Source organism: Diadema antillarum, unplaced genomic scaffold (genome assembly GCF_040938485.1).
Source record: "Diadema antillarum isolate AM-2024a unplaced genomic scaffold, OU_Dant_1.0 seq00001612_RagTag, whole genome shotgun sequence".
Classification (NCBI taxonomy): Eukaryota; Metazoa; Echinodermata; class Echinoidea; order Diadematoida; family Diadematidae; genus Diadema; species Diadema antillarum.
Window position 1 is genome coordinate 444,269 of NW_027272325.1, and position 26,817 is coordinate 471,085.

Genomic DNA, 26,817 nt, shown 5'->3' on the forward strand with positions numbered 1-26,817 from the left:
ATGGAGAGATAGGAAAGGAGAGATAGAGAGATAGGAAAGGAGAGATAGAGAGATAGGAAAGGAGAGACAGAGAGATGGGAAAAGAGAGATAGGAAAGGAGAGATAGAGAGATAGGAAAGGAGAGAAAGAGATATAGAAAAGGAGAGATAGAGAGATAGGAAAGGAGAGATAGAGAGATAGGAAAGGAGAGACAGAGAGATAGGAAAGGAGAGATTGAGAGATAGGAAAGGAGAGATAGAGAGGTAGGAAAGGAGAGATAGAGAGATAGGAAAGGAGAGATAGAGAGATAGGAAAGGAGAGATAGAGAGATAGGAAAGGAGAGATGGAGAGATAGGAAAGGAGAAATAGAGAGATAGGAAAGGAGAGATAGAGAGATAGGAAAGGAGAGATAGAGATATAAGAAAGGAGAGATAGAGAGATAGGAAAGGAGAGATAGATAGGAAAGGAGAGATAGAGAGATAGGAAAGGAGAGATAGAGAAATAAGAAAGGAGAGATAGAGAGATAGGAAAGGAGAGATAGAGAGATAGGAAAGGAGAGAGGGAAAAGAGACATAGAAATATAGGAGAAAGAGAGAGTTGAGAGATCGAAGAAGGAGGAGAGGGAGTAGGGAGGAAGAAGAGAGAGAACAGAAGAGAGCACAGAAATGAGAGAGATAGGGAGAAGAGAAAGAGCAGATGAAGCATAGAGAGAAGAGAGCAGTGCACTGACCTGCCAGCGCTGGTTCATTGCACCAAGTTTCTCGGCAAAGTCGGTCTTCTCCCCCCTCCGGCTCTCGATGTCCTGACTCATCTGGAGGATGGACTGGTTGATGAACTCCACCGTCAGCAAATGGCAAGATAACTCTACTTTGTAGCCCTGGAAGGAGGAAGAAAAGAAAAACTTAATTAATCTGACTACAAAATTGCCAGTATTTCTTGCATAGCAGGGGAATACATTGAGGCAAAGCTCTGAAAGGGCCTTTGCCACTCAGGCAGAACTGTCTTCACAATGTGACAGATATATGCAAACTATAGAATGATCTGCACACTATAGAAGAATATACATTTATGTGGAGGTACCAAAGTTACTGCAGTGGTAGCAAATGTATCTGTTTGATATTATTATTACACATTGGTAAATACCATTCAACCTTTCTGCATCATGTATATTGATATTTCCATTCACATGATAGCTTGAAAAATATAAAAATATAACCTACGCACATTTCCATTTTTAAGATAATTTCAAACAAAGTTGATGTAACCTTCCCTAGGTGAATAGGACCTGGGCCCTTTTTCATAAACGATGTTAAGATAACAACTCTTGCTAGAATAGCAACTTCCCATAGCAACAGCTAATCAGAAAGCTGGATCCTTGTAATTACCATGACACTTGCCATTCCAGCAAAAGTTGCTGTCATTATTAACTTATTATGAAAAGGGGGCCTGGAGGGCATGATTAGGGAAATATATGGACTTTATTGACAAACAAAGAAGAAGCAATACATGTACTTGTATATCAAAAGATGCAAATGCACAAGTTAATCATCACTCTTAAGACTCTTTTGCTGTAGGGCTGACCTTGTATTTCTCAAGTGTTTCTTCCACCTCCTCACAGCTGCTGCAAGTCCTCTGCTTGAGGGCGTTGAGGGCGCTCTCCAGGCTATCCATCCACAACATCAGCTCGTTGAGAGCTTGTCTGGATGGCAGCATCTCCATCTGCAATGAAAAGAATAAACTTAATCATTGGGAAGCCATGGATGTCATCTTCTGAGCAAGGTAAATGTTTACACTGGCACCGTTTGTCTTTTTTAGTATAGGAAAACCTTGTGCTATTGTAGGACAAAAAGAGGAGAAATTACTGCATTACTTGTATTTCTGTCTGGGATTTTTTGAATATTACCAAGTCACCATAAGTATACAACATCCGTCAAATTTCTTGCTTTTATGACTCATTGCAGCCACAAATATAAAGATGTGACATGATTATCCTGTGTGTCATTAATTCAAGCAATAGAAAAGCTAGTAGGGCCTACATTTCTATTTCAGATTAACCACTTTGCTAGGAAAAATACACACCATTAATATACGCAATTGTACATAACCACAGCGTATACAAAATGCCACCATCATCACCACCACAACTATTATAATCACCATCATCGCAGTCATCACCATCTTAACAATGTTCACTCTCACCATTATCGGCATCAAAACCATTACCATCAACACTGTCATCATCATTATCATCCTCCTCCAGCTGATCATCATCATCATCATCATCACCATCATCGCCACTGTCAGCACTAAGAAAAAAAAGGGGGGGGGGGTTCAACAAGCAAACAAACCTGTTGCTGATGGAGGTCCTCCTGTATCTGGGGCAGCTCATTCTGCAGGTGATTCCACTTCTCCTCGATTTGGGCCAGCTTCTCCCGGATGGGCAGGGTTTTCAGCTGCTTCACCTTCAGCAGCTGGTTACCATGGTTACAGGCAGATGTCTTCAGGGGGAGGTGACACTCGACATCCTTTTGCAGTTTCTGAATATCAAGTTCAGGAGACAATCATGTATCTACGGTAGTTCATAGGGGTCCAACTTGACAAGATTCTACTATCTCATTTTGACCCTTCCTTATGTCAAACCTTAGAATGGCAAAATGCTAAGAATTTGTATCAACATTACACAAAATTATGAAAACTCCACTTACTTACATAATCTGTATGAAAATCAATCATATTACACTTAAATTTGTAATGCTCTTCTGTGTCTTCTACACAGTTGGCATCACACACCAAAACCATAAGAATAGATATCAATATAGAGTCTTCCCCGACAGTTCTTACCAGCTTGCCAACTATCTCCTTACAGAATGCAAGTATACCAGCTCAGAACATCCAATGAAAAAAAGAAAAAAAAAAAGAAAAAAAAGGAGAGATGACATTATTCTCAAGGCTTACATAACTGACATGAATTGGTTGACATTACTTACAGCAAACTCATCCAGCTGCTCCGAGATGGATTTCCGGCTCCTCTCCGGATCCTTCCACCTGTCCAACTCATCGCTGACCTGCCGGAGCCACGTGGACAGCTGCTTGGACTCCTGCTCAAAGAGACGCCACTCTTCCAGGAGGCTGGTGAGCGAGGCTAGGTCCTGCCCCACCCTCTGCGTGACCGACGCCCAGTGCTCGTGGAGGGAGGCCAGCCGTTTGTCCAGCTGCGGGGAGGCCAGGCTCTCGAGGAGGGCCTGGGCGCAGGAGTCTACTTGGCTCAGACTGGGCTGCTTGTTACTCATAATACCCTTCATAGCCTGGCATGAAAAAAAGGTTACAAGGAATTGGATATTTTCAGTCAGTCAAAATGCTTTTCTTAACTATCATGATTTTTTTTACCCAAACAGTAGCAACACTTGTTTTGTTGTACAAAATATAGTCTTTCCATATAATATCCACTACTGATATCTCTCAATTAGACAAACCATTTTTCCTGAAATGATTGACATAAGTGTTAGTTTGTCCTCATCAAGAAGTAATGAGTATACAATACAAGAAAACCATACCACAATCCACCTGCATATTTATGTCAAAAAGAACTGAACTAATTGCTATCACATCTGTAGCCATTACTTTAGACAACAAGTGTACACCCATATATGAAAGGAAAGCAGCACATTATGCATATGAAAATGTGTATGGTACAGGTGTATATATGGTATAAACCTTCTATTCCCATCCCTTCCAAACAAGCAGCAAGCATGTACATACTTGCTTTACCTCACAAATGGAAACATTTCTGAATGCCTGCACTGGCTGTCAATGTGAAAGTTTCAGTGACTGGAGTATTAAGCACATACCAAAAATGTGTGATATCATTTCAAAAGAATGTGAAAAATGCTTCTTCATTTCATTAATTTAAGGGACTTCTGTAATCACCTGATACTTGTGAATGGCCTTGCGCACACTCTCCTGTGTGTCGTCGCTTATCCCGCTGGGCACCTGGGCCTCGATGTGACTCAGCCAGTTGGTCAGCTCGGTGAGACCGACTTCCAGTTCCCGCCACTCACTGACCAGTCCCTCCAGGGTCTGGCCCCTGGCCGTGGCCTGGGCCATGATGTTTTGGCTCCGTCGGTCAAGCTCCGAGCGCTGGGCGTGGAAGAGTTGCTGAGTGAAGGGGTCGGCCTTTGCAGCGATGGACTCGATCAGAATGTGATGGGTGTCCAGGTCACTGAAGAACTCCTGCAAATTGTAAAAGATCAATTGCTTTGGGCTCACACTTACATGTATAATGAGTTTGAAAAATTGTAAAAGTTGAGACGTGTCTCAAAACATTTTGCATCTCTCTGAAGGGGTAATATCGGTCATATGATAACTGTTAGAATAATGTAATAGTGGAAATTTTCGTGCTCGTCTGGGTAAGATGAATTTTTAGTGCTCTCAATTCTGTGGAATCGAAATATAAAATAGTATTACACCTACAAGCAAAAATGAAATGAAATTTTATTCACCAAACAAACAAACATCGTCAACAAACTCACAACAATGAATAGTTGAAGTATAGTTGGCAAAAAAGAACTTCCATGCTTTTATTTTCACATTAATTTCATGTCGTGTGAAATGTGTGAAAGTTTCTAAACTGCAAAAATTTCCACTTTGAGACTATCACATAATCATGAGCAAGTAATAGTGAGTGGTATGAGTCAAAGCAGTACCATGTACACTTTTGGTCCTAAATATCAACAAAATGTAAAAAGCTCATCTTCATCAACACGAGCTACTTTACAGAAATACCTACAGTGAAGCATATCAGATAATCTTCCATAGATAAAAACTTTTCTTGCATTTAAACAGTTTGTAGCATATAGGTCATTATTTCTGATCCAACTGAAACATTGCCTTCTTCTAACACAATCTCAACTTCATTTTTGTTCATCCACAACTTCAACATTTGAAGCAGTCCTTGGAACATGTCCTTGTGAATAATAGACTATGCCACTTTAAATACCATAATATGTGGAAAGCTATACCAAGAAACTAATCAGCATTATGCAATCAATTTTCATCATGAAAATGCACATAACAATTTAATGCTACAATATTGACTATTTCCTACCCAAAACAAAAAATCTCAAGCCTAATGGCAGTTCTTTCATTTGAAAACTTCATTTTGTTTTTTGAGAAAGACAATGATATTGATATATTTTGTGCAAACATTGAATGTAATAGAATGATCTGCGTTCTGTCCATACATCTTGCTTCTCAATATGTACAGCACATGCAATGACAACATGTGACATCACATGACTAATTAAAAGTGATCAGGATGATGAAGGCAAACACACAAACAAACAAATGCACACACGAGGGCGACGTTTCACGAACCTTGTGCTTCTGGAGCTGCTCGTTGAGATCCTTCACATCTGTCGCTGCGATGGTTCTATTAAGCAGCTTCCTCTCGGCGGTATCCAGAAACTCCATGTAATCCTTCAGGATCTTGTGGTACTGTTCCTGCAGACACGCAAACATAGGAAAGTATTCATTAGCGGGACCTGGAAATATTTCTCTAAGTGGGACAAAAACCGCAAAGGAGAGCTGGGGGAATTTCAATCGATGCCTCGTACAATGTGACCTAATGACAGACATGGTGAGCTCATACATGTACAGGAAGAAGAAAACATTGCTTTAACATTCACTACCTAGCAAAATTCAAATGTTTTTCTTCACCACTAAAAGTGTAAGAACTTTCACAGTATTACTCAAATTCTTATCATGTGATGCAGACACTTTCATTTTCCATACAGTTCTTGAACAATATTTACTACTTTAAGTATGGAAAACATGTAGAATTTTTCAAATATTTTTTCACTAGGCTGAACTAGCATGAAACTAGCAACACACAAGAATTTGGGGAATATGTAAAATATGCACAGAAATACTGTCATTTGGAAATTATCAACAAGTACACTAAATTCAGCATGGCACAAAATATTTATCATGTAGAACATTCCACTTTAAATTATCCTTTTCAATAAGACAGGAACAGGCTGTAAACAACCTTTAACAAAATTCAGTCAAGTTAGTGATAATCAATTATTACAACCAGCAACAAGTAACAGCAAAAACAAAATCATCAACCACAAAACCAATTTTTCTGCACGTAAAGGTTGGTCAATATCAGATGAACTGTCTCATGCTGCCTTACCTGCAGTATCTTGGCTGTGTTGAGCTGGTTCCGACGGTTGCCCAGCAACCGCTGCAGCTCCTCCCATCCGCTCTGTAGGGAGCTGATGTCTGAGCCCAGTCCCGGGATCTGGGGGTCCAGGGAGAGCAGGGACTCTCCTTTCTGGACCAGGTCCCTGTACCTCACCTCACACTGGCTGGTCTCCTTCTCCAGGTCCTATTGGGTAGGCCATAGGATAGGGATAGTTAGTCTCCAAACTAGAGGAGATTTGTCAGAATGATCTGACTACATATAACTACTCTGTTACAGATTATGACAGAAGTTGTCACATAACAAGACAATCTATGGCTTGACATCAATAGCAGAGGAAAAATTGATGAGGCACACTACATACAATTGTGCATGTCCATTGTTGCATCCTAGACTGCCAGTTGATATAACATAATCTTTTGCAGCAGTGCAATATCCTGACAGGCCTACCAATATGTCTTTGTACAGTCTTTGATCCAAGTGTACTACAAATGTAACTTTGAGTTTGTAGAGAAATGAGTTGAAAGAGTTTAGCAGATGGAATCTTTGTCCTTGCTGAGGACAAACTGATTTTGATATAACACACATTTCCCATAGACACCTGCCCGAGTAAACTCGGGACTCATCCTCAACGGGTTAGCATCACTTGATGTTACTGTTACGCTCTAAAAAATGTTCTAAGTTCGAAGCTGCATGTACAACTTAGATATGCTGTTCACATATCAACCATTTGAAAGAATATCATGAATGAATTCTGACTTCCTTCATTTTTAATGGTTAAATGATGGTGAAACTTTTCCTGTACAATGTAATTGATTTATAATACATAATCAAAGTAAGAAGGGTAGAGTAATACTGTATACGCTATATATTTCGCGGGGGTTTTATTTTCGCGAATTTCGCGAGTCGGGAGCTATTCGCGAAATTAACAACACACGAAAATATTACCTTCCAAAATGAATCCCTTGCCTTGATGATACGAACATTTCAGTACTACAGCAGTATACCATGTCACGGCTTACCAAACAGACCATACTGGCTAAGCTTGTTTACGCACGTCCACGTCTACTTACGAATACTGTAGAGAGCCAATCCATTATCGCAAGGGGACCACTCGTCAGAAATCTAGCGTGATGGACTTAACCACTTCAAAAATGTTGAATTCTAACTTACTACTTCGCAGAGTTTGTTAAGTTTTTTTTTCATGCAGTGTATAACTAGTATCATTCTTATTTGCTAGTAAGTTGAAAATTCACACTTTCTTTGCCACTTCATATTTTCTCTGGTCCCCAAATCGCGAATTTAACCACTCGCGAAAATGTGTGACAGCGGCAATTCGCGAAAATTATAGCGTATACAGTATGTACTTGAAGAATGAACATTAATGCAGTTTAAATTTGTCCTACTTGCTGTTTCTATTCATACTGCAAGAAATGGAAAAATGAACTAAACTGGTGCTTTATAGTAAACAAATACGAACTTTACTTTGTCAAACTGTGAAAACAGTGATGACCTAAAAAATCTTTACATACATGAGGCACGAAATCAAAAGATCCATGGTAAGTCACAGGGAGCCACATACATGTACGCATTGCAGATCGAGAATGCTGCTCATAATTCTGGGATTTACCGGCTTACACTACAGCCACCAGAGCTCATCAACATACCACAGAGAATACAAAGCATGGCATTGGCACCCAACAAAACCCTGGTCTTTAACAGATTAAAGCTGGCACAGTTCTTAGGGGAGGAGAAAAAGAGATCGAGAGAAAAGACAGAAAGACAACGCAAGGTCGGCAGGGAGCCCGTGGATGAAAGAGTTGGATACGTAGCTGTCGTAGTAAAGAGCAATACAAGAAGGGTACTGCATGTTGCGGATTAGGGGGCGGGAAATTAGTCAGACACCTGGTACGACGGTGGCGGGGGGGGGGAAAAGAGAGCACAAGTTTCTCAACCAGCGATCAGATCAGCGAGAGTCAGGAAATTGAATCAGAGAATACACAGGCAAGCAGGATCGACAGAAAGATACAGTTGGCGTCTACAACAAGTTACATATTTTCTGGTGTCTGAAAATATGGATTTGTGACTTGATTGAATATCAAAGCATAAATCAAAATAGGAAGATGGCAAAAAGCATAGAAATAGGGAAAAGGGGATAGGGGTTGATTTTAAAGACACTTAACAACAGAGATGTTTGTTAAAAGAAGTAAATGTTTTTACTCTATCATATGAAAAGTAGAAGCAGCAAAATCATAATAAAGATGACATATCACACGAACTTTACAAAGGAGAGTGTACCTTTTAGCTTTCTACTGTTTAGCGTCTCTAAAATCAACCTTCATCCCTTCTTTCCAAGAATGTTCAGATAGCATGCTCTATAAAGTCTCATAATATCAGCCATTTCTTGATATAAGTGCAGGTGTAAGAGTTGTACACATATTGGGTCGAAATCAACCTACATGTACGTAAGTGTATGTCAATGGACAAGTGGAACATATTGTATGTCAGAGAACTTTGACTTGAGAAATGGATGAACACTTGAAAAGTACTGAAAAATAATCTGTTGTTTGACCACAGAGTTTGTGCACTACATGAAGAACAAGAAGATGGAGAAGAGGGAGAAGGAGAAGAAGGAAGATAGCAGAAGATGAAGAGGAGAAGATAATGACAAAATAAATACAAAGTACATTGTGTATCTCAACTACTTTAAAGGACAAGTTCACCTTCATAGACATGTGGGTTGAGTGAATGCAGCAATATTAGTAGAGCACATCAGTGAGAGCTTGAGGAAAATCAGACAATCCGTTCAAAGTTATGAATTTTTGAAGTTTCTGCTCAGTCACGGCTGGATGAGAAGACTACTATAGCTTGTGATGTCACATGAGTACAACGATAAAAAGAAAGTTTAAAGAAAATTCAACACATTTTCACTTTTCTCGCATGACAAAAGAACACTTGACTTCTCTCTTTCAGAAGGCAAGGGGAATAATATTTCCATTAACATACGTCAGAAACGAGTCAAAGAAATGTGCACTTTATTCAAAAAGTAAAGTTTTGTGGAATTCTATTTTTATTTTCCTTATACTGTTGTATGCATGTGACATCATACACTGTAGTAGTCTCCTCATTCAGCAGTGATAGCGCAGATACTTTAGAAATTCATAACTTCTGAACGGATTGTCGGATTTTCCCCAAACTTTCACTGATGTGTTCTACTAATATTGTTGCATTCACTCAATCCACATTGATATGAAGGTGGACTTGTCCTTTAATGTACTTTTATGCTAAAATTGACCCACTATTTCACTGCACTGCACTTTGTAGAGTACAGGGGCCGTATTCTGAGAGCTTATTAAGTGTCTGATTAGCACTTAATTACCGAATTGGTATTCTGAGAGCATGATTAAGTAGGGGGTATATTAACTACCATAGCAACAAGCGTTTTCGCGGGAAGGACCTACGCGTTTGCGCGTATCAATGCGCGTGCAGCTCTGAGAGGACTTAATCACAGAGTTAATTACGAATCGGTATTCTGAGGGTGTAATTAAGTATGAAAGTTAATGGAAAACTTAATGATACCAAAGAGTGTCATTAACTACTCCGATATCACACAATACATCATGTTTTCTCTGCCACAACGATGCTTACCGTCTTCGGTAACCGAGGAGCGGTTGAATGTTGTTATCATGGTATCCGTAGAATTCAGAGAAAAAAAGAAATATAGCCGATCTTCGAGGAATTTTGTCATTTTATTTGAGCAAAGAGGTTGAGATCTTCGCGTGCGTAGGTGAGGGGTTGTAATCAAATACCGGAGTGTGCGCACGGAGCTCTTGGGTTGTAATTACAGGGGGCATGGAGGAGTGCGCATTGAGGGCATATTTGCGCGTGTAATCATCATTTTGGCTTCTAACAACGCGTCTGATTGGATGGAATAACAATTAGATGGGAGGGACCTAAGATAATTACAGGGGACTTAATCATACCTTAATTACGTCCTCAGAATACCGATTTTGCCCATGATTAAGGGCCTATTAACTTCACGACTTAATCATGAAGTTAATTACAGACTTAATTACGACCTCAGAATACCACCCCAGGTACACAAGATAACAATTTCACCTATCAATTTTAATTTTACTATGGTGTCATGGCAACCAACTGAAAACCCCCTTCTGGCACCTCAAACAATTGATCACAAAATTAACAAATTGTAATGTGAAAAGATCTACACATAAAAAGGTCTAGAAATTGGAAAGCACTACAGAAAAACCACCACCTTTACAAAAATAGACACAAAATTCTACACCCAGAACATGTGAACTCCTCATGCACGTTTGCATTAAACAATTTCAGCAATATGCATTTGCAAAAGAATCTACAAAGAAGAGTATGACAGCACCACATTGAAATCTAATGCTGCACCAGAATCCCAGCTGTAATCCACACTTAACGAGCATGGTTCAAAGTTCACGAAATATCTGACCTGGAATTTCATTTTCTCCTCCTAACACAGGTAAGTACATGGAGGCAGTGTGAGAGATAACAAAGATGAAATAACTGATTAGTCTTTGTGTCATATATGCTCATATGATTTATAATCCTATAATCAAGCCACATGCTACAAGTAATTCATAATTACCAATGCTCTAATTCGAAGATGGAATTTTTTCCCAATACTGATGGGAAGCTGCTTACCTCAAAACTCAACAGAATTCGCGTCCATTACTTCATTTCTAACACATATTACCAGGCATGCATAAATACACTCTCAAAACATTATCTTTTATATCAATGACTACATGCATACGGGATACATACCATATCATGCTTCTGAATAATACAATTGGGATATATGGTTATAAATATGTGCAGTTGGGTCTTTGTGCATATCACGATATTAGGAGAATATGTGGTTACAATCTGCATTGGGAAGGTGACTGTATTAAGCTGGTAAAAGCTGGTAAAAACAGCCATAACAGAAGGCAACATGCTATGGGAATCTTGGAATGCTCTTACTTTTATGAACTACAGATACTTCAAAATAATTTTAACTTAGTTCTTCAAATGGATGAGGATAAAAATTATAAATATACAACCATGCCTCTCAGATACACAAGCTTTGCACACTAATATAAAGAAACAAGGTGTAATGTGTCACTCCAAAGATTCATTTCTGCAAAATCTGTCAAGATTTCTTACCTTGTTGATGTTGATATTCTCTTCTATGGAAGCCCCACTCACGTTGGTGGGTGGTGTGGTGAGTTTCTGTTTGGAATCATTCAGCCATTGCTGGAAACTCTGAAGTTCTCTCTGTTCAAGAAAAAAAAAAATCAATTAATACAGCACACATTTGTGAAACAGTGTGAGATCAAAACTCACTTTAATTGTCAAGACAGAAAATTATGTGACACTCAAGAACTTCTCCAATATACAAAATGCAGCAAAATTCAGAGCTGTCAAATTAATGACAAAATGATGAATTATACTTTTTTGTCAACCTTACAAAATATGCATTGCTGTTATTATCATTCTATCTACAATTGTATATGAATATGCACATACAGCATATATCTTATACTACATTTTATGATCAATACTGTATTATGTATTTCTTACAACTTGATAAAACAATGTGTTTGTGCAATGTAAGCTTATTTTGATTCATCTTCTTGTTGAGTATAAATAAATAATTGGATTGGACTGGATTGGACTGTATTAGATTGGATTGGACTGAATTGGACTGAATTGAATTGAATTGAATTGAATTGAAACGAAATGAAATGAATAGAACTGAATTGAATTAAACTTAACTGAACTGAATTAAATTGAAATGAATTGAATTGAATTGAATTGAATTGAATTGAATTGAATTAAATGAAATGAAATGAAATGAAATGAAATTGAAATGAATTGAATTGAATTGAATTGAATTGAATTGAATTGAACTGAATTGAATAATTTCTGCAGCAACATCATCTAGAACTTGATCGGTTTGAAGGTTCCTTCTGCCTTCCTATATGGGCTCCCCTCTGGTCTTTTGTTCCTCCCCCATCTCACCTGGAAGCCCTGGAACTGCCTGTTCTTCTCCACCAGCTGCTGCTCCCTCTGCCTGGCCTCCGTCTCCAGGGTGGTCAGCCTCTGGTTCACGTCCTCCAAGGCCTGCTGCATCAGCTGCTGGTTCCTGGCCCCCGTCGTTTCCCTCTCCAGGAGGTGGCAGACCTCCGACATGTGCTCCAGCTGGTCCTGGAATGCCTTCAGCTCCTCTTGCAGAGCCTTAGTAAAAGTAGTTATAATAATGATGATAATAGTATCATTCTCATTTTATTCAAAATTAACACAATGAGGATCATGATAAAAAATTTGAAATTTTGACAGTGTGAACACAATCCAAATCACATGAATTTGTGCATTTCTTTTTTGTTGTTGCAAAAAACAAACAAAACAAAAACAGGAAGTTGTACAGTGTGAACAAAGACAGTAAAAAAAAGCTGAAATTTCATCCCCCATGATGCATTATGCGTGTCGTGCATTGCTACTCTACCAGCTGTGGCGTGCTGCAGTATATTGAATTATTGCCATTGTGATGTAGCACGCATACCATTATTATTCATGTACATGTGCAGGTCAGCTACTTGCAAATAATTGTGACCCAAGTTTCGAAATCTTTGACAGTGAGAATGATATCAATCAAAAAGACATGAAAATTTGATTGCAAAATATATATTACACATCAAAATGTACATTGTTTTTTCTTTTCATTTCTGTTACACACATCTTTCTCTACGAATAAACAACATAATCCTAATTTGTAATCAAACCATTTCCAGCAAAGGCAGTATAAAAGTACTGTAACAACTGTTTTGTTGTTGCTGTTATGATGATGTTGTTGATAATGACATTTCTAGTTTAACACTACATTCACTATATTGATTACTTGCTGACTACTGTGGAAAGGCTCGGCATTCAAATTGGGACAATCATGCAAAGGGGTGGAATTGTTATTGAGTGCAACAACAAAGTACGCGCACATAGAGACAGCATTACACTAGAATGGTAATGAGTAAACACATAGTGACAAGTCAAGGACACAAGCTCAATGGTGGTGAAAAAAATGGAGCCGCACAAGACCTCTGTCACACTGGAAGCATTTTGCTTAGGAAAGCTCATCACAGATCCTTATACCAAATTATATCATACATCTTCAACGCTAACAGGGAGGTAATGAGGAAAGAACTGGACCACAAAGCCCAAATATTTTCAAATTAGTCCCCACTGCATAAAGAGCAGTTGATGTGGTCTTTAGCGAGACGAGAGATTATTTTCAAGTGATTGTAACCAAGCTTTTTATCAGGGCAATTTGCATTCTTTGATTCAATTATGCAAGCAATTAGTGTTGGAACAATGGCTTCGTTACCAGGATTTACATGTGCAAGACCTGATAAGATAATGCCTCCATGCTCATTCACGATCTCATCTCTATGTATGTTGTGTATGTACATTGTACCCTTTACCCCACTTTACTTTAAATATCTCAGAAACCATGGGGCATCTATACCTTTACATAATGCTGAATATGAAATTATACACAACACCTTTCCAGCCATTTCTTGCTAATTCTGCATCTTCCTCTGTAATTTAAGATCAACAAAAACCGATATTCTAAAGGCTATCATTTTCACTACAGATATTTTCACAAATAAAGAAGTCACAGACATTTTTCGCAAGATGTTATTTTTGCGATTTTGACTTTGAGGTTATCAGAGGTGTCCTAATGCCTGTCCATTTGCTAATATTTTTGTGTGTTGTTACTTTAAAATTCATGATGCAACCATGATTTGCTAAATTCACGAAAATTAAACCCTCTAAAAAATAACAGTATTTAGAGTATAACCCTTATTGTTCTTTGTTTACTGATTGGCACAGATGTCCGTAAAGTAAGTGTCAATGAATAGAGATCACCTAATCCCTATAATCCATATTGTGTCTGCATGGCCTTCCTGTTAATAGCCCAAGGCTCATTGCTACTCCTGAGATGGCTTGTGAATCTACAGCTAGGTCAAGCTTGGATGGATAACTGAATGTTAATGAAAAAAAAAACTTGGCAAGAAAAGCTATAGGCACATAAAGGATAAAAAAAAAATCAAAATCTTCCCCTCAAGAAAGTTTTTTTTGGTGTGTTTTGATCTAACTTTCATTCACAATCCATAATCTATCAAAAATAAGAGCAGTTTTATGAGCACGTCTACACATTTTCACAACTTTGCAAGGCCTTGAACAACTGGAAATAGGCGCGAATGTGGTAGTGTGACACGTGTCCACGTTCAGGGCGTGGCTAACTCACCGCATGTTCCGACAGCTGCGTCTCCGTGTCCTTGGTCCAGTCCTCGGAGAAGAGCTTGAGTTGCACGCTGTCTAACCACCCCGAGGCTGCCTGGAGGGCGTCCTGGTAGCAGGACTGGAACTCGTAGGCCTGTTCTAGTCTGTTGCGTTGATCCGTGACCTAGGTAAAGCAGAAAATCAATACCACACTCAGACTATTAACTGTATCATTATTATGATGTCATATTTAATGGCATTTAAATAGACCACAGTGATGAGTCAAAGGTGGCATACAGTGTATATCACTCAGATGCTATTTCTCATAAAAGCTGGTTGGACTTTTAACTGTTAAACAGAGGTAAAGCTTAAGGACCTCTTGTAATCTCTGTCAAAGTGCCCATTATCCAATCAACATTCACAGAAATACACTAGCCAACATACAATGTAAAATGTATCAGTGTTGACTGCATTTTACTGCAGAGAAAAAAAAATGAGTGAAGCCTGCAACCCTTTCCATACAAGGCAGGTTTCACATGGTGTTAAAAATACATGTATAAACATGACAGAAAACACACAATTAAAACAAAAGATATTTACTTCTCACACATGATACTCTAGTGTCAACAATTACATCACTTCCATTGCGATTACATGCACCTTTTATCACAGAACATGATGACCAAGAGAAAAGGAAAAACTTATTGCACCCTGAAATGCTGCAAACAGCAATACAGAAAACAAGAATGTAAGTAATGATGATGAAAATACGCTGACAACAACAACTGTTGAATGTCATCGGGGGAACAAACAAATTCCATCTGGGGGAAAAATCATTCCTCAGTGGGCCCTATTCAAAGTGTTTTTCACTCAAAAACAGCTACCTCACAAAAATTAAAATGAAAATAACTAGAAATGTCGCTATGGCGACTGGTATGCCTCCGCCATAATGCATGATTCTCCTAATAGGTCTATAGTACATGTGGACAATGTGTGATTACATTTTCACAAAACTGGCAAAATATTAAAATGACATGTTTGTCACAAATGTATCGAATGTTCACCTTCCTTGACCTAAATTTAATTGGATGAATAGGAGAGCATGTATTTGGGGATTTAAGAACTTTAACTTCGACTTTGACCCTTTCATAAGTTTACGCACTTGAGTAATTGTCAAGGTATAAATTGTATGGAGAAAAGTGCAATTTCTGTATTGAACAGTAAATTGTTATCATTTTCATCTGGCCTTTGATTCATAAGAGAATCAATGTCAGGCAGAACATACATAAATATGTACTAAGTTTAAAGATAACTTGAGCCACTTCCGAGATATGGAGAAAGAAGTAAGTTCAGCACTTTCACTTGATCTTTGACCTTTTGACCTTTGACCTTCTTGGCAAAAAAAAAGAAGAAAATCCCAGAGAATCTCTAGTGGGTTATACATGCATACATCAAGTTTTTAAAAAAATAATCCTGCTGGCATTGCATAAATATAAGGAAAATAGTAAAATTTTGAAGTATTGCCCTTGACCTTTGACCCCTGACCTTTGACCACATGAACCCCAAATTCCCTAGATAACCACTGCCAGTCAGTACATGCATATATACTTTGTTCCATAAAGATACCTTGAACAATTTCCAAGATACAGAGAAAAAAGTGCAATTTTAACATTTTACTTGACCTTTTGACCTTTGACCTTTTGACCTCATGACCCCAAACTTTCACCAGAGAATCTTAATTGGGTAATACATGTATACACTAAGTTTCAAGAAAATATCTTCAGGCATTGCATAGATATGGGGGAAAAAGTGAAATTTTAAGCATTTGACCTTGACCTTTTGACCTTTGACCTTCAGCATGTGCACCCAAAAGTTGATAGGCACAACTTCACCTCCTAATACACATACATGCCAAGTTTCATTAGGATACCTCAAAAGGTTTTGGTAGTTACCCTGTCCACAAAATTCATTACGGACGGACGGAAGGACGGACGGAAGGACGGACGGACGGACGGACGGACGGACGGAAGGACGGACGGACGGACGGACGGACGGACAACCCGAAAACATAATGCCTCCGGCACCACTTCGTGGCGGAGGCATAAAAAGACATGATTGTGTTTGCAATAAACGAAAATCGCATAACATCATTGCAAGCTTATATCCACGTAGGACACACACATACATACACACACAAGAAAAACATCAAGATGCCTCATAATGCCACAAGCACAGAGATGATGTGATAAGTCCAATCACATAATTTCATTATTTGTGCACCGAAAAGTATTACAGACAGCATTTTGCTTTCATGAATTCCAACACGAACATGTTGCTTCAGAAGAAATCGCCCATGTTTTCTGACCCGATTTCGGTGTAACCTACCCCACAAGGGCATTATCTTGCCATGATCCATTTTTTACTTCAAACACAGACACACGCACAAACAATACAATGCCAGCCCACACAGAATTTTCACATCTTTTGGCTAAAAAAGTCACCGAAGCAGAAGTAAGCAAGGAAAACACAACAATGCCAAAATATTCACGCTCCAAATACCTTGTTTATTCACAGTCGTCTCTCCACTATTACAACAGCTAAAACTGTCTTCATCCTAGCAAAATTAACATTATCTCTGTCACGCTGAGGAATCTCGAACCATTTCATTTCTTCTTCTTTTTTGTTTCTTTGTTTATCAGTCGCCTTGAAATGGTAACGGAACTGTTTTGTCAATATTCATCTCCCTGTATTTCCACTTCTGATTGTTTAGCTTGTTTTTTCTAGGAGAAACCTTGAGAAGACCACAAAATATACGACAATGAATATGGGCCTTGGTTACAGAGCACCGGAATATGTACTGTATGTTACTTTTTTTCCCTTACGGGACAATAACAGAAGTCTATATTCCGTCTGCATCATGTAAACATGGGCATGCTGCATGTAAAGCCAAATTTGAAGCCAAATAGCACCTGAACATCGCTTTGATTTCTACTAAAAAGAATAATGGATTGTAAAAATGTGACTGCAAACAAAAAGGGTTCAATCAAAAGTTTTTGAAACACAAAGTCCTCTCTATCATAAGCACAAATGCAGCCCACCTCTCCATGTTTTGAAAGCAATGTACATCATTTAAGGACACATACTGGTAACTAGATTTTGGTTGACTAAACCCTTCCATAGGTACTGGTATAATATATGGTAAGAAAAGGAAGGGACCAATAATGACACTGTTATGAGACCAAATGGCCACTTGAAGATAACGAATAATCATTTCTGGGATTGTTTGATAGTCATCTAAAAAAATCTCATTAAGTCTATAGTGCATCAATATAGGCAGTCATTTTTAAGTCATTCTTTGGAGCCATATAATATCTCACAACTATTTGCTGGACAGAGATAGGAGTGGGCAGGGGTGGCTAGGATGTACACTTTATACAGAGGTGAATGTACTATGGAGGCTTGCTTTAAACAGTATAATTAAAACTGGCTACAGATGGGAAACGAACGAGGCGCCTTGTTTAATTACACCTGCATTACATTTGCATATTCCTCTCACACTCACCATTCACAGATCTCACATATATTTTTTTTTCCCATTCTTGTTTGGGCCAACAACATCATCAATCAACTGTCAATCTTCAGAGGGCAGCAGTGATGCATTTAGTGTTTTGTCAATTGGGGAAAGGGGAAAGGTGGAGATTCTAATCATCTGATTCAGTGCTGGCAGTGATACGCCAATTCCGCACGGTTGACCTTGGTGGATATTGCATGCAACTGGTGCTAAAACACAACAGCGCTGAGTGAGAATGAATACACCGTTGCTAGTCAAGGCACCGTACTTGCAAACACATCAGCTGTGTACGGAACCATGTAAGCAAATTATTGAGAAGACCTAAAAGGGCACTGTCGGTAGATTTTTACTTGCGCCTCAAATCAACATCCTTCTGCTTCTATACAAATGTATCACACAAATCGTGCCATGAAAGTACAGGCATGAGTCAGAAACCTAGCTCTGTAAACTGAATCATTCTTATCTTGTGGAATATACAGTCATTATGATGCTGCTGGTTTGTAGTGCATCACATGTTGCCTGTGGTCATGTGCCAATCTCTCATATCGCAATACAGAATCATAGCCTGATTAAAAAACTGGTAAAATATGAGATCTGGATCAACATCGACTACAGAGACAAAGATAATATAATAATCAGTTAGCAGAAAAGAAAGCCCTGATGATCTCAATTTGGCTGCTTTCATTTACAATTAGTTAGCAGTAATGTAGCAAATAACAGCTGCCATATAGCAGCTATCTTCTGAAGATAGTAATGTACAGTGTACACGAATCCACACAGTGGCTCTTTCTCTCTCTTTCTCTCACACAAACACATTTTCTTTCTCTCTCTCTCTCTGCTGCATCTATGCAAATGTATGTAGCTATCGGTAACCGCAGCTCTTTACTCCCATCTCTCCTTGAACAGCTCGGACTCCTCTTCCATCAAACCACTTTCATCCTCCGATTTCATCATCCGTCCTGCCGAATGTAGACATTGTTTTCCGCTATACTTCTCCGATTCCCATATTTTTCTAATGCTGTCAATATCCTCTGAATCCTTGCCATTTCTCCCCCCTCACTCAGTGCCCCTTCCAAAAATATCTCATCTGCCTGCCGGAGAGTCTTTCCAGCCTCCTACCCACCAAGCACTCCTTAAATCTTTCCTCATATTTTTATCCTGTCCACCCCATAGAATATTCACCCCCCATAGCTCCTACAGTGGCAGCTCCTATTTCAAACTCACTGCGTACAATTAAAAGCAAGAGTACATAATGTAGTTCATTATACTGGTAGCCTGAGTGACAGTAGTTTTCACAGTCAAGCAGTGATCTTGCTGCCGTCACATTTGACATAAGACTTCTCATATCTTCTGATGATAAAGAAACCTCATGCTTTCAAAGAAAACTGACCCCCTCAAAAACAAACAAATAACAACTTTCAAATGCTGTGAAAGTGGATATTTTCGCGTGACTAATACTTCGTGCTCAGCAGGGTAAGGAGAGTTCCGCATGTTTTTCATTCAGCAGAATTAATACATCAACTACTGGAACACAAGGCAACCAAAAATATTTGTGCGCTTGTATTTTTGCGCTTGTATTTTCGCGCTAGTTTCTGGTTGTGCAAAATGCGCGAAAATTTCAACACCACAAAAATTTCCACTTTTACAGTACAAAATCTGAAGAGAGTTTGAGGTGAAACTTGACAGGGGGGTGCTACTCTCTAATAAGATTATCAATTCCACAGAAATCGGGAAAGTGAACATGAAATAGCTGATACCTAATTAGATCCCACACTTCACTTCCCTTCTTCTTCCTCAAGACATTGGTAAGCACTGATTTTTGCCTCACAAAACTACATATTAATTCAGTATCACTGTTTAGTACTGAAGACTGAATGCAGAAGAAAATTAGCTTTCTAGAATTTGAAGAGATGTAACACCCATCTGCTTCTCAACTGATTACATATAAATTCATCTCATTGCTCTGGACCTTTCCTGTTAATGCTTTCTATACTCTGAACGAACATGCCATGTACAAACCTTACGATGCAAAATAAATGCAAAGAAAGGTTTATGACAAGATGGAGAGATACACAGTTCCACATCTCTGTGCAGTTGATTTTCAATAACTTCATCCTCCCAGAAACGCAGCACCTGTGTAAACTGACACTTTATCCTCAGCACGAATCCCTCAGGATAAAAACGGCCAACACAAAAATGTTCACCTCCATGGATCTCTGCAGAGAGCAGCTATAGTGCGTGGCTCACACCAAAGGATGTCATTGCCTCAATATGAGGAGTCATGATTCAAGCATGACTCTGCCTCTATCAAAATTGACTTGCAAAGTGCCCTAGTTTATACAATCTTAAATTATTATCATCAATATTTTGTGTCTTTCATTTTCTCTATGCATGTCTGGTAACTACCTTCATCAAGATCTGTTATATTGTTATTGAACAAACAGCAAGCATTTGTGATGACAACTGCTAGTAAACACTCTGCCAAGAAAGACAGAGACTCACATTTATTCATAACAAAATGGGAAATAAATTATAGATAGAAAATGTTATCTTGAAAAATTTTGCATTTACAGAGCAGCCTAGTACCGACACTGAATCTATTATATAATCCTGTTTGAACAATGAATAAGAATACATACATTTTATAGAAGATTTGCAAGTTTTCAATCCAAATCTGTTCCTACCTGATGGAGCTGGGTGCATATTTCATTCAAATGGTTTCGTAGCAATTAAATGTTCACACTGCACAGCATCCCTTTTTCCAGACACTGCCAGCCTTAGAGGATTTCAGTTAACATCACTTGCAGAACTGACTGACTGACAGACAGACAGACAGGACAGCTTAAAGAAATACACACCAATTGCCAACATTCATTCTACTTCAAAGACTCTGCAGTTCTTTGTGACATGGAGGAGGATGGGAGACGGAGGAAGTTGAAACATATTCCTCAGGAAAAGAAGAAGAAGAAGATGAATATGTCAAATTCTGAGAGGCATACAAGACTGGCATCCCGCTGCTAGAGATGGGGAAAAAGGGTGGTTGATGGGAAAAAGGGTGGTTGATGCAGCTTCCCTCAAGCATGCCATGTGTGTTCATGATGGGAGGCAGGAGGACGAGGAAAGGTTGTCATGAATAATTGGATGGAAATTCCCTGCCATTTCCTGCCATCATTTTCAGCCTCAGCTGAAGTAGAGAGATATGGTTGAAAGGAAAGTTTTCCCCTCACTCTCTCTCTCTTCCATACCCCCTACCGCTTCCTCATGTGTTTTTGTTGCATGTTTTTTTTTCTTATGGTTCAAGGGCTATTTCATGACAAGATGTTAGATATCCATTCCAGTAAGATTATACAAACGTAGCTCTGTGTGAATGACAACAATTTCATACATCATAACTTTCTCTTAAACACATGCTTACTTCTTGAAATTTACTATGGGCTCCAAGATACTCTTATACATCGGAAAACTGAGTCTGCCACCAGGGAATTACCTTCTAAAGTACTATCATTTTAACTACAATCTTTATATTTCAAACATGACATTCTGCTCACTGTTAACCGAGACGTATAGACGCAAAGCAGATTATTAAATATTTTCTTCTTGCTAGGGTTGGTCAAGCATGAGAAAGATACAATGCCTCCCTCAGTACCTTCAAAAGACACGGTACAGGGGAAGACAAGCATGTCGCCAAGGAATGATAGAACACTCTGTTTATATTTACACAGTGCAGTCAAATGGAACTGCCATACATCTCTCTGATGCGGCACACATCTAGACAGTCACGAAGTAGGTATGAAATCAAATGTACATATCAAGGCTGAATGCATTGGTAATTTGATTCATATAGGGATAACAAGCTGTACTTTGATGCCACATGTATGATGCAGTTCACATATGAACATCTGGTGTAGGAGATGATCTGGATTGCAATGCACTGTTCCTTGGCCCTAGAAACACTGGAAAAGCTTCACATGAAGCAGCTCTATAAGTATTCCGAAGAAACTCGCTGTATTTGAGTTGAATTCTTAATCAAGCTAATTCTCGACATAATTACAGCATATTCCAGGCACATACTACAATAGTTGTAAGTACAATTTTGTACAACTTCAGGGGCACTCAGAGAAATGTCTATGATATGGTAATCTTCAATGAAAATATGCAGGTGTTTCCTCACAGTCTGAATTGTCCGCGAGTCCATTTGCTCGGGTCTCTCTCGAAAACAACATTATGTACCCTTCACTCTACATCCAGCACTGCATCTAAATTTAGACCCATCCTTTTGGGGCTCATGCATTATGCATGGCGAAATGCACAGAGAGAAAGCCGAGATATAGACAACACACTCCTCCTTTCTCTCCCCCTCTCTCTTCTCCCCGACGATGGTCTGCTTGCCTGAAATGCATCTGTGGGGAGAAGAAGACCTCGTGATGCGGCGAAGGAAGGATGCAAAATGGCATTGTGGGATATCTATAGATGTTCACTCGGTTAGAATGACATTTCCTTGGATCGAAGGTACAGTATTACAGAGTAAAAGACGAGAGACTCGTGAAAGGCGTTTCAATGTGAATATCACAGCAGTAGAATCTGATTCTGACCTCTCACATTTCGTCCTTTGGATTAAGTTTAAAACAAGTTGTGTGCTTCCAATCCCAAGTTAATCATTGAATTAAATCTACCCTTAAGCATTCTCTACTTCCCTCTGTGGATAAATCCTCCTCTCTGTGGATAAATCCCAAGTTTACATGGGGAAAAAATGAAAATGGCTACTAAAAGGTGAAATGACGACCATCAAAAAACAAGAACAAAAACAACTTGCAGGACTACAGGATACTGTAAAACAAGGAATGTTCGCATGCATTTTAATTTCACGAGAGCCGAGTTTCGCTAAATTAAAATGCACGCTAAAGATCTTGTCTACACAATATGCATTGAATGTTAGAGGGAACTTGCAAAATTTTCATGCTGCGAATAAGTCCGTCAGCTCCCATTTGCGAAAATTTCATGCCGCGAAAATATCGTGTTTCACAGTATACAGTGTATCTGAAAGCATATAATTATAAATGCACACAACCCTCAAGCACCTACAACTCGATTCAATGCAAGACATGGAGACCATGTCACAATCATTGTAGTTTATGAAAAGAAGATACACTTGCACAGTAGACTACTTCTTCTTAAGCATAAATCTTTGTTGTGTCTTTCCCCAAGACCTGGGGGTAATTAGCATCATCCCTGTCACCACGCATCAAAGGGTGATCAGGTGCATATGTGGGATGGATGCTGCTCCTGCCTAGGAGGAAAGGAGCCTGGCTTGAGAAGGTGATAGCAGGACACACACCATGACCACTTCTTCTCCATCACATTCAGCAATTGATTCATGAGGCCGACGGGGTGCAGACGGGAGAGGTTCAGTGATGATGGGGAGCAAAACATTGTGCAGGGAGGCTGCTGGAGATGCCTTTATGATATTTATTGGTAATGAATAACTAATCTTTTGAATGATGAGCTAACGGTATGCCCTATTTCCCACTTTATACTGTCATCTCGAGAAGGAAAATGGCAGTGAATGTTATTTCCCTACACAGCAAGTGATGTCTCAGGAACCTTAGCTGATGGTGACGTAAGTATATTTTACCTCACTTCCTTAGACATAATGTACATAAGGGAAATTTGTGTGCTTTCAAAAGTGTCTAAAGTGACAATTCATGAGGTAAATAGATGCATACTCATAATGACAACAACAAATTGACTGCCATGAGGCAACAGCAACTAGATTAATCTGACTCATTTTGAATAATGAGATCAAAAGGGCTGCCTGTATTAAAGGGCTTTCAAAAGAAGTCATATAGAGGACACAGTGAAGAATTTATATTTTTCTTTCAAGTCATAAACACAGTTTGAGCAAAGATTTGGCATGCTTTGGTGATATAAATGACCAGAAAATCACCATTCTTTAATGAAAAGTAAGAGAATATACATTGAACATATCTAGAATCAATGATCAGCGACCATTTTACATAATGTGTTTAAAGCAGAACTGATGAACTGTAAAATGAAGTGATGGCTCATGGGATATAAACTTAAAATGTTCAATTTGACGCAATTTATACAAAATATTCAATGGTTTCATCTGTAAGTGACTGGAAGAAATTAGAGAGATGCAAGGAAAATTTCAATTTCTTTAAACTTAGCTCATTATATAGTCATTAGATGAAATTAGCAATATGATAATGACTGCAATCTTTAGATGAACTGAAACAACCCCCCCCCTGCTTTTGAATTTGTAACATATTCCTACTAAATGGTATTTCTCTAGTTTCCTGGATGTACACTTCCCTATGTACAGAAACTATTGTCTCATGATCATGCATTCCATTTTCCCATCATAAGCACCATCTTCAACCTCAATCCAGAAACCCTTAGGCATCAACTAGAAGAGTGCATGCACTCTAAGCTATTTAGATTATGAATTTAGTGAAATTCCACTTTTGTGGAAATGAAAAAACCAAGCGCTATTATAGACACAGTATCGACCTGGAGATGGTTAAAAAACAAAACAAAACAGATACAATATTCAAGTCTCACTGTTAAAGGTCCTGTTTACCTCTGGAGCAGTGATTTAAAAGATATTGAAGATATGACTTTTGATGCATATGTGTAGGTCAGTTGTACCACAAAACATCCTACCATATAAAATTTTTGCACTAAAGCCTAGAATATTGGAAATATTACTATTTTTCTCATTAAACCATAACTGTAGACAGTTTAGTCTGGAAACATCTTATTTGAACTATTGTTTACATTTTGTGTATTTCACAATACTTAACATCGATTATACTGGTTCAATTTTTTACAGTAAAGGCTAAAATATAAGGAGATATTACTATTTTTCTCATTAAACCATAACTGTAGACATTTTAGTCTGGAAACATTTTTATTCTAACTATTGTTCACATTTTGTGTATTTAACAATACTTAACATCGATTATACTGGTTGTAATTTTTACATCAGTTGTTTCTATCCCTAACTCAAATTTTAGAACTATTTTGAAACACTAATGCGGGTTTTTGTTTCATCTGCAAATGGTAAATTATGCATTTAAACTTATTTGAGGTATTGACTCTTTCATCTTACCCATCTCAGTGCAGATGCTTGGGTGAGGCACAGGGACTGGTGGGGGGGGGGGGGGGTGTGTGAAGCGAACGGAATAGAGGAAGGCTTAGTAGTGTGTACGGAATGCATTTATCCCATCTATCTCCTTGATGATGATAATTGAGGCATACATCCTCAAGCCACTGCCTAGCCAGAGATCAAGGGCATGCTGTTGGCTAGCTATGAAAGATGCAGATGGCACAGTGAATGGCCACCACAGGAAAGGTGTATTATGGATTGTGCTACAGTAACGAGCATCATGGTTCCTTTAGGAACAATTACATGCCAGGGTGCTTTCCATGGTTGTACAGAGTGGATGCTGAATTTTTACTCTGACTTACAAGTCATAGCATCTTTCAAAAGAAACTGCCAATATTTACTCCTGAACTGATAACCCCACAAATTCCTGCATATTCTGGATGTTAAAAAAAAAAAAAAAAAAAAAAAAAACCAGGCCCACTACAATATGTACATTAAACTACAGTGACCTTAGCTTGCTGGCAGAGTATGTTTGCATGCAACTTATCATATTTTAAGCATCAGGTTTGGAGCTATCTAGAGGTGTCTTCTAAGACAATAGTATTTCCAAACATATTTTCTTTTCTTTTTTTTCTGAGCATGGGTCACACTTTAAGGGAAAAGGCAAAAATGTTGCTTCAAATGTTTCCTTTCTTAATTCAAGAAGAATGGGCAACAAAAAGAAGCAACAGCTTATTACGGATAACAAAAAGAAGCAACAGCTTATTACAGGCATCAAATCAACAGGGTATTTCCCCAATAAACCTTAAAATAGAAACTTTTACTCTGTTCCTTTTCTTCATTCTCTGAAAAAGAGTCTGGACTAAGAATGCTGACTGTGTCCCATTGTGGACATTTAGTATCCGTGTGACTGTGATTGATGAGAAACTCGTCCAATATATAATTCCTCCATGCTAATCCTTGGGGAATAATCAAGGAGTAAGCAACACAATCAGAGGACAATTTGCCTCCTTTGAGGCTCCCGACGACTCTTGACAACTCAGGCCAGCAGTCCTATTGCAACGTCTCACAAACCAGTCAATTGACAGAGAGTGCACTCAACTCGCAGTCTCTCCCTCAGACCTTGTTTACGTTCAGTTTGTTTCAAATTTCCAGCTGTATCTCTTCCAATCACAGGAGATTGCAAGGCAAATTCCCAATTCCTTGCATTCACTATGAGATGAAATGTTACACAAGGAACGATACCATCCCCTGATTGATCAATGAATGCATGGACATGCACATGCAATGTACACTACAATAAAACATGAAAAGAATAGACCAACTTGCAATTGAGCAGCAACTCAAGGCACTTAATCCTTCCTTAACTAAAACACAAAAAAGAAATGCCCCTTCACTTCAGTAAACCTATCTATTTAGTCTCAATGCAGAAAGTACCATACAAACTACAAAGATCTCTTAAGGACCAAAATCTGAGGTCACACCCACGATGTGACAAATAATCCTCATCAGTTTTGTAGACTAGTATATTCAACAAGTGGGCTCAATTCTGTTTTGAGCTGCAGTGGTGCAGTTGAGGTCTAGAATCCAAGACTATCCATCTAAACTAGGATGATTTAC

At 38.7% G+C, this 26,817-nt stretch overlaps 1 protein-coding gene across 1 annotated transcript in view; it reads right to left on the bottom strand.

Annotated features, from left to right (window-relative positions):
- LOC139711121 (muscle-specific protein 300 kDa-like) overlaps positions 1-26,817 on the bottom strand; it is a 311,965-nt gene that overhangs the window by 42,164 nt on the left and 242,984 nt on the right. The window contains exons 105-115 of the mRNA XM_071623037.1: positions 14,523-14,681; positions 12,239-12,454; positions 11,381-11,491; positions 10,665-10,685; positions 6,173-6,367; positions 5,353-5,478; positions 3,907-4,209; positions 2,967-3,284; positions 2,328-2,516; positions 1,561-1,698; positions 710-856 (exon numbers count right to left, since the gene is read on the bottom strand). Coding sequence (XP_071479138.1) covers positions 710-856; positions 1,561-1,698; positions 2,328-2,516; positions 2,967-3,284; positions 3,907-4,209; positions 5,353-5,478; positions 6,173-6,367; positions 10,665-10,685; positions 11,381-11,491; positions 12,239-12,454; positions 14,523-14,681 — 1,923 coding nt within the window. The remainder of the gene's footprint in view (positions 1-709; positions 857-1,560; positions 1,699-2,327; positions 2,517-2,966; positions 3,285-3,906; positions 4,210-5,352; positions 5,479-6,172; positions 6,368-10,664; positions 10,686-11,380; positions 11,492-12,238; positions 12,455-14,522; positions 14,682-26,817) is intronic.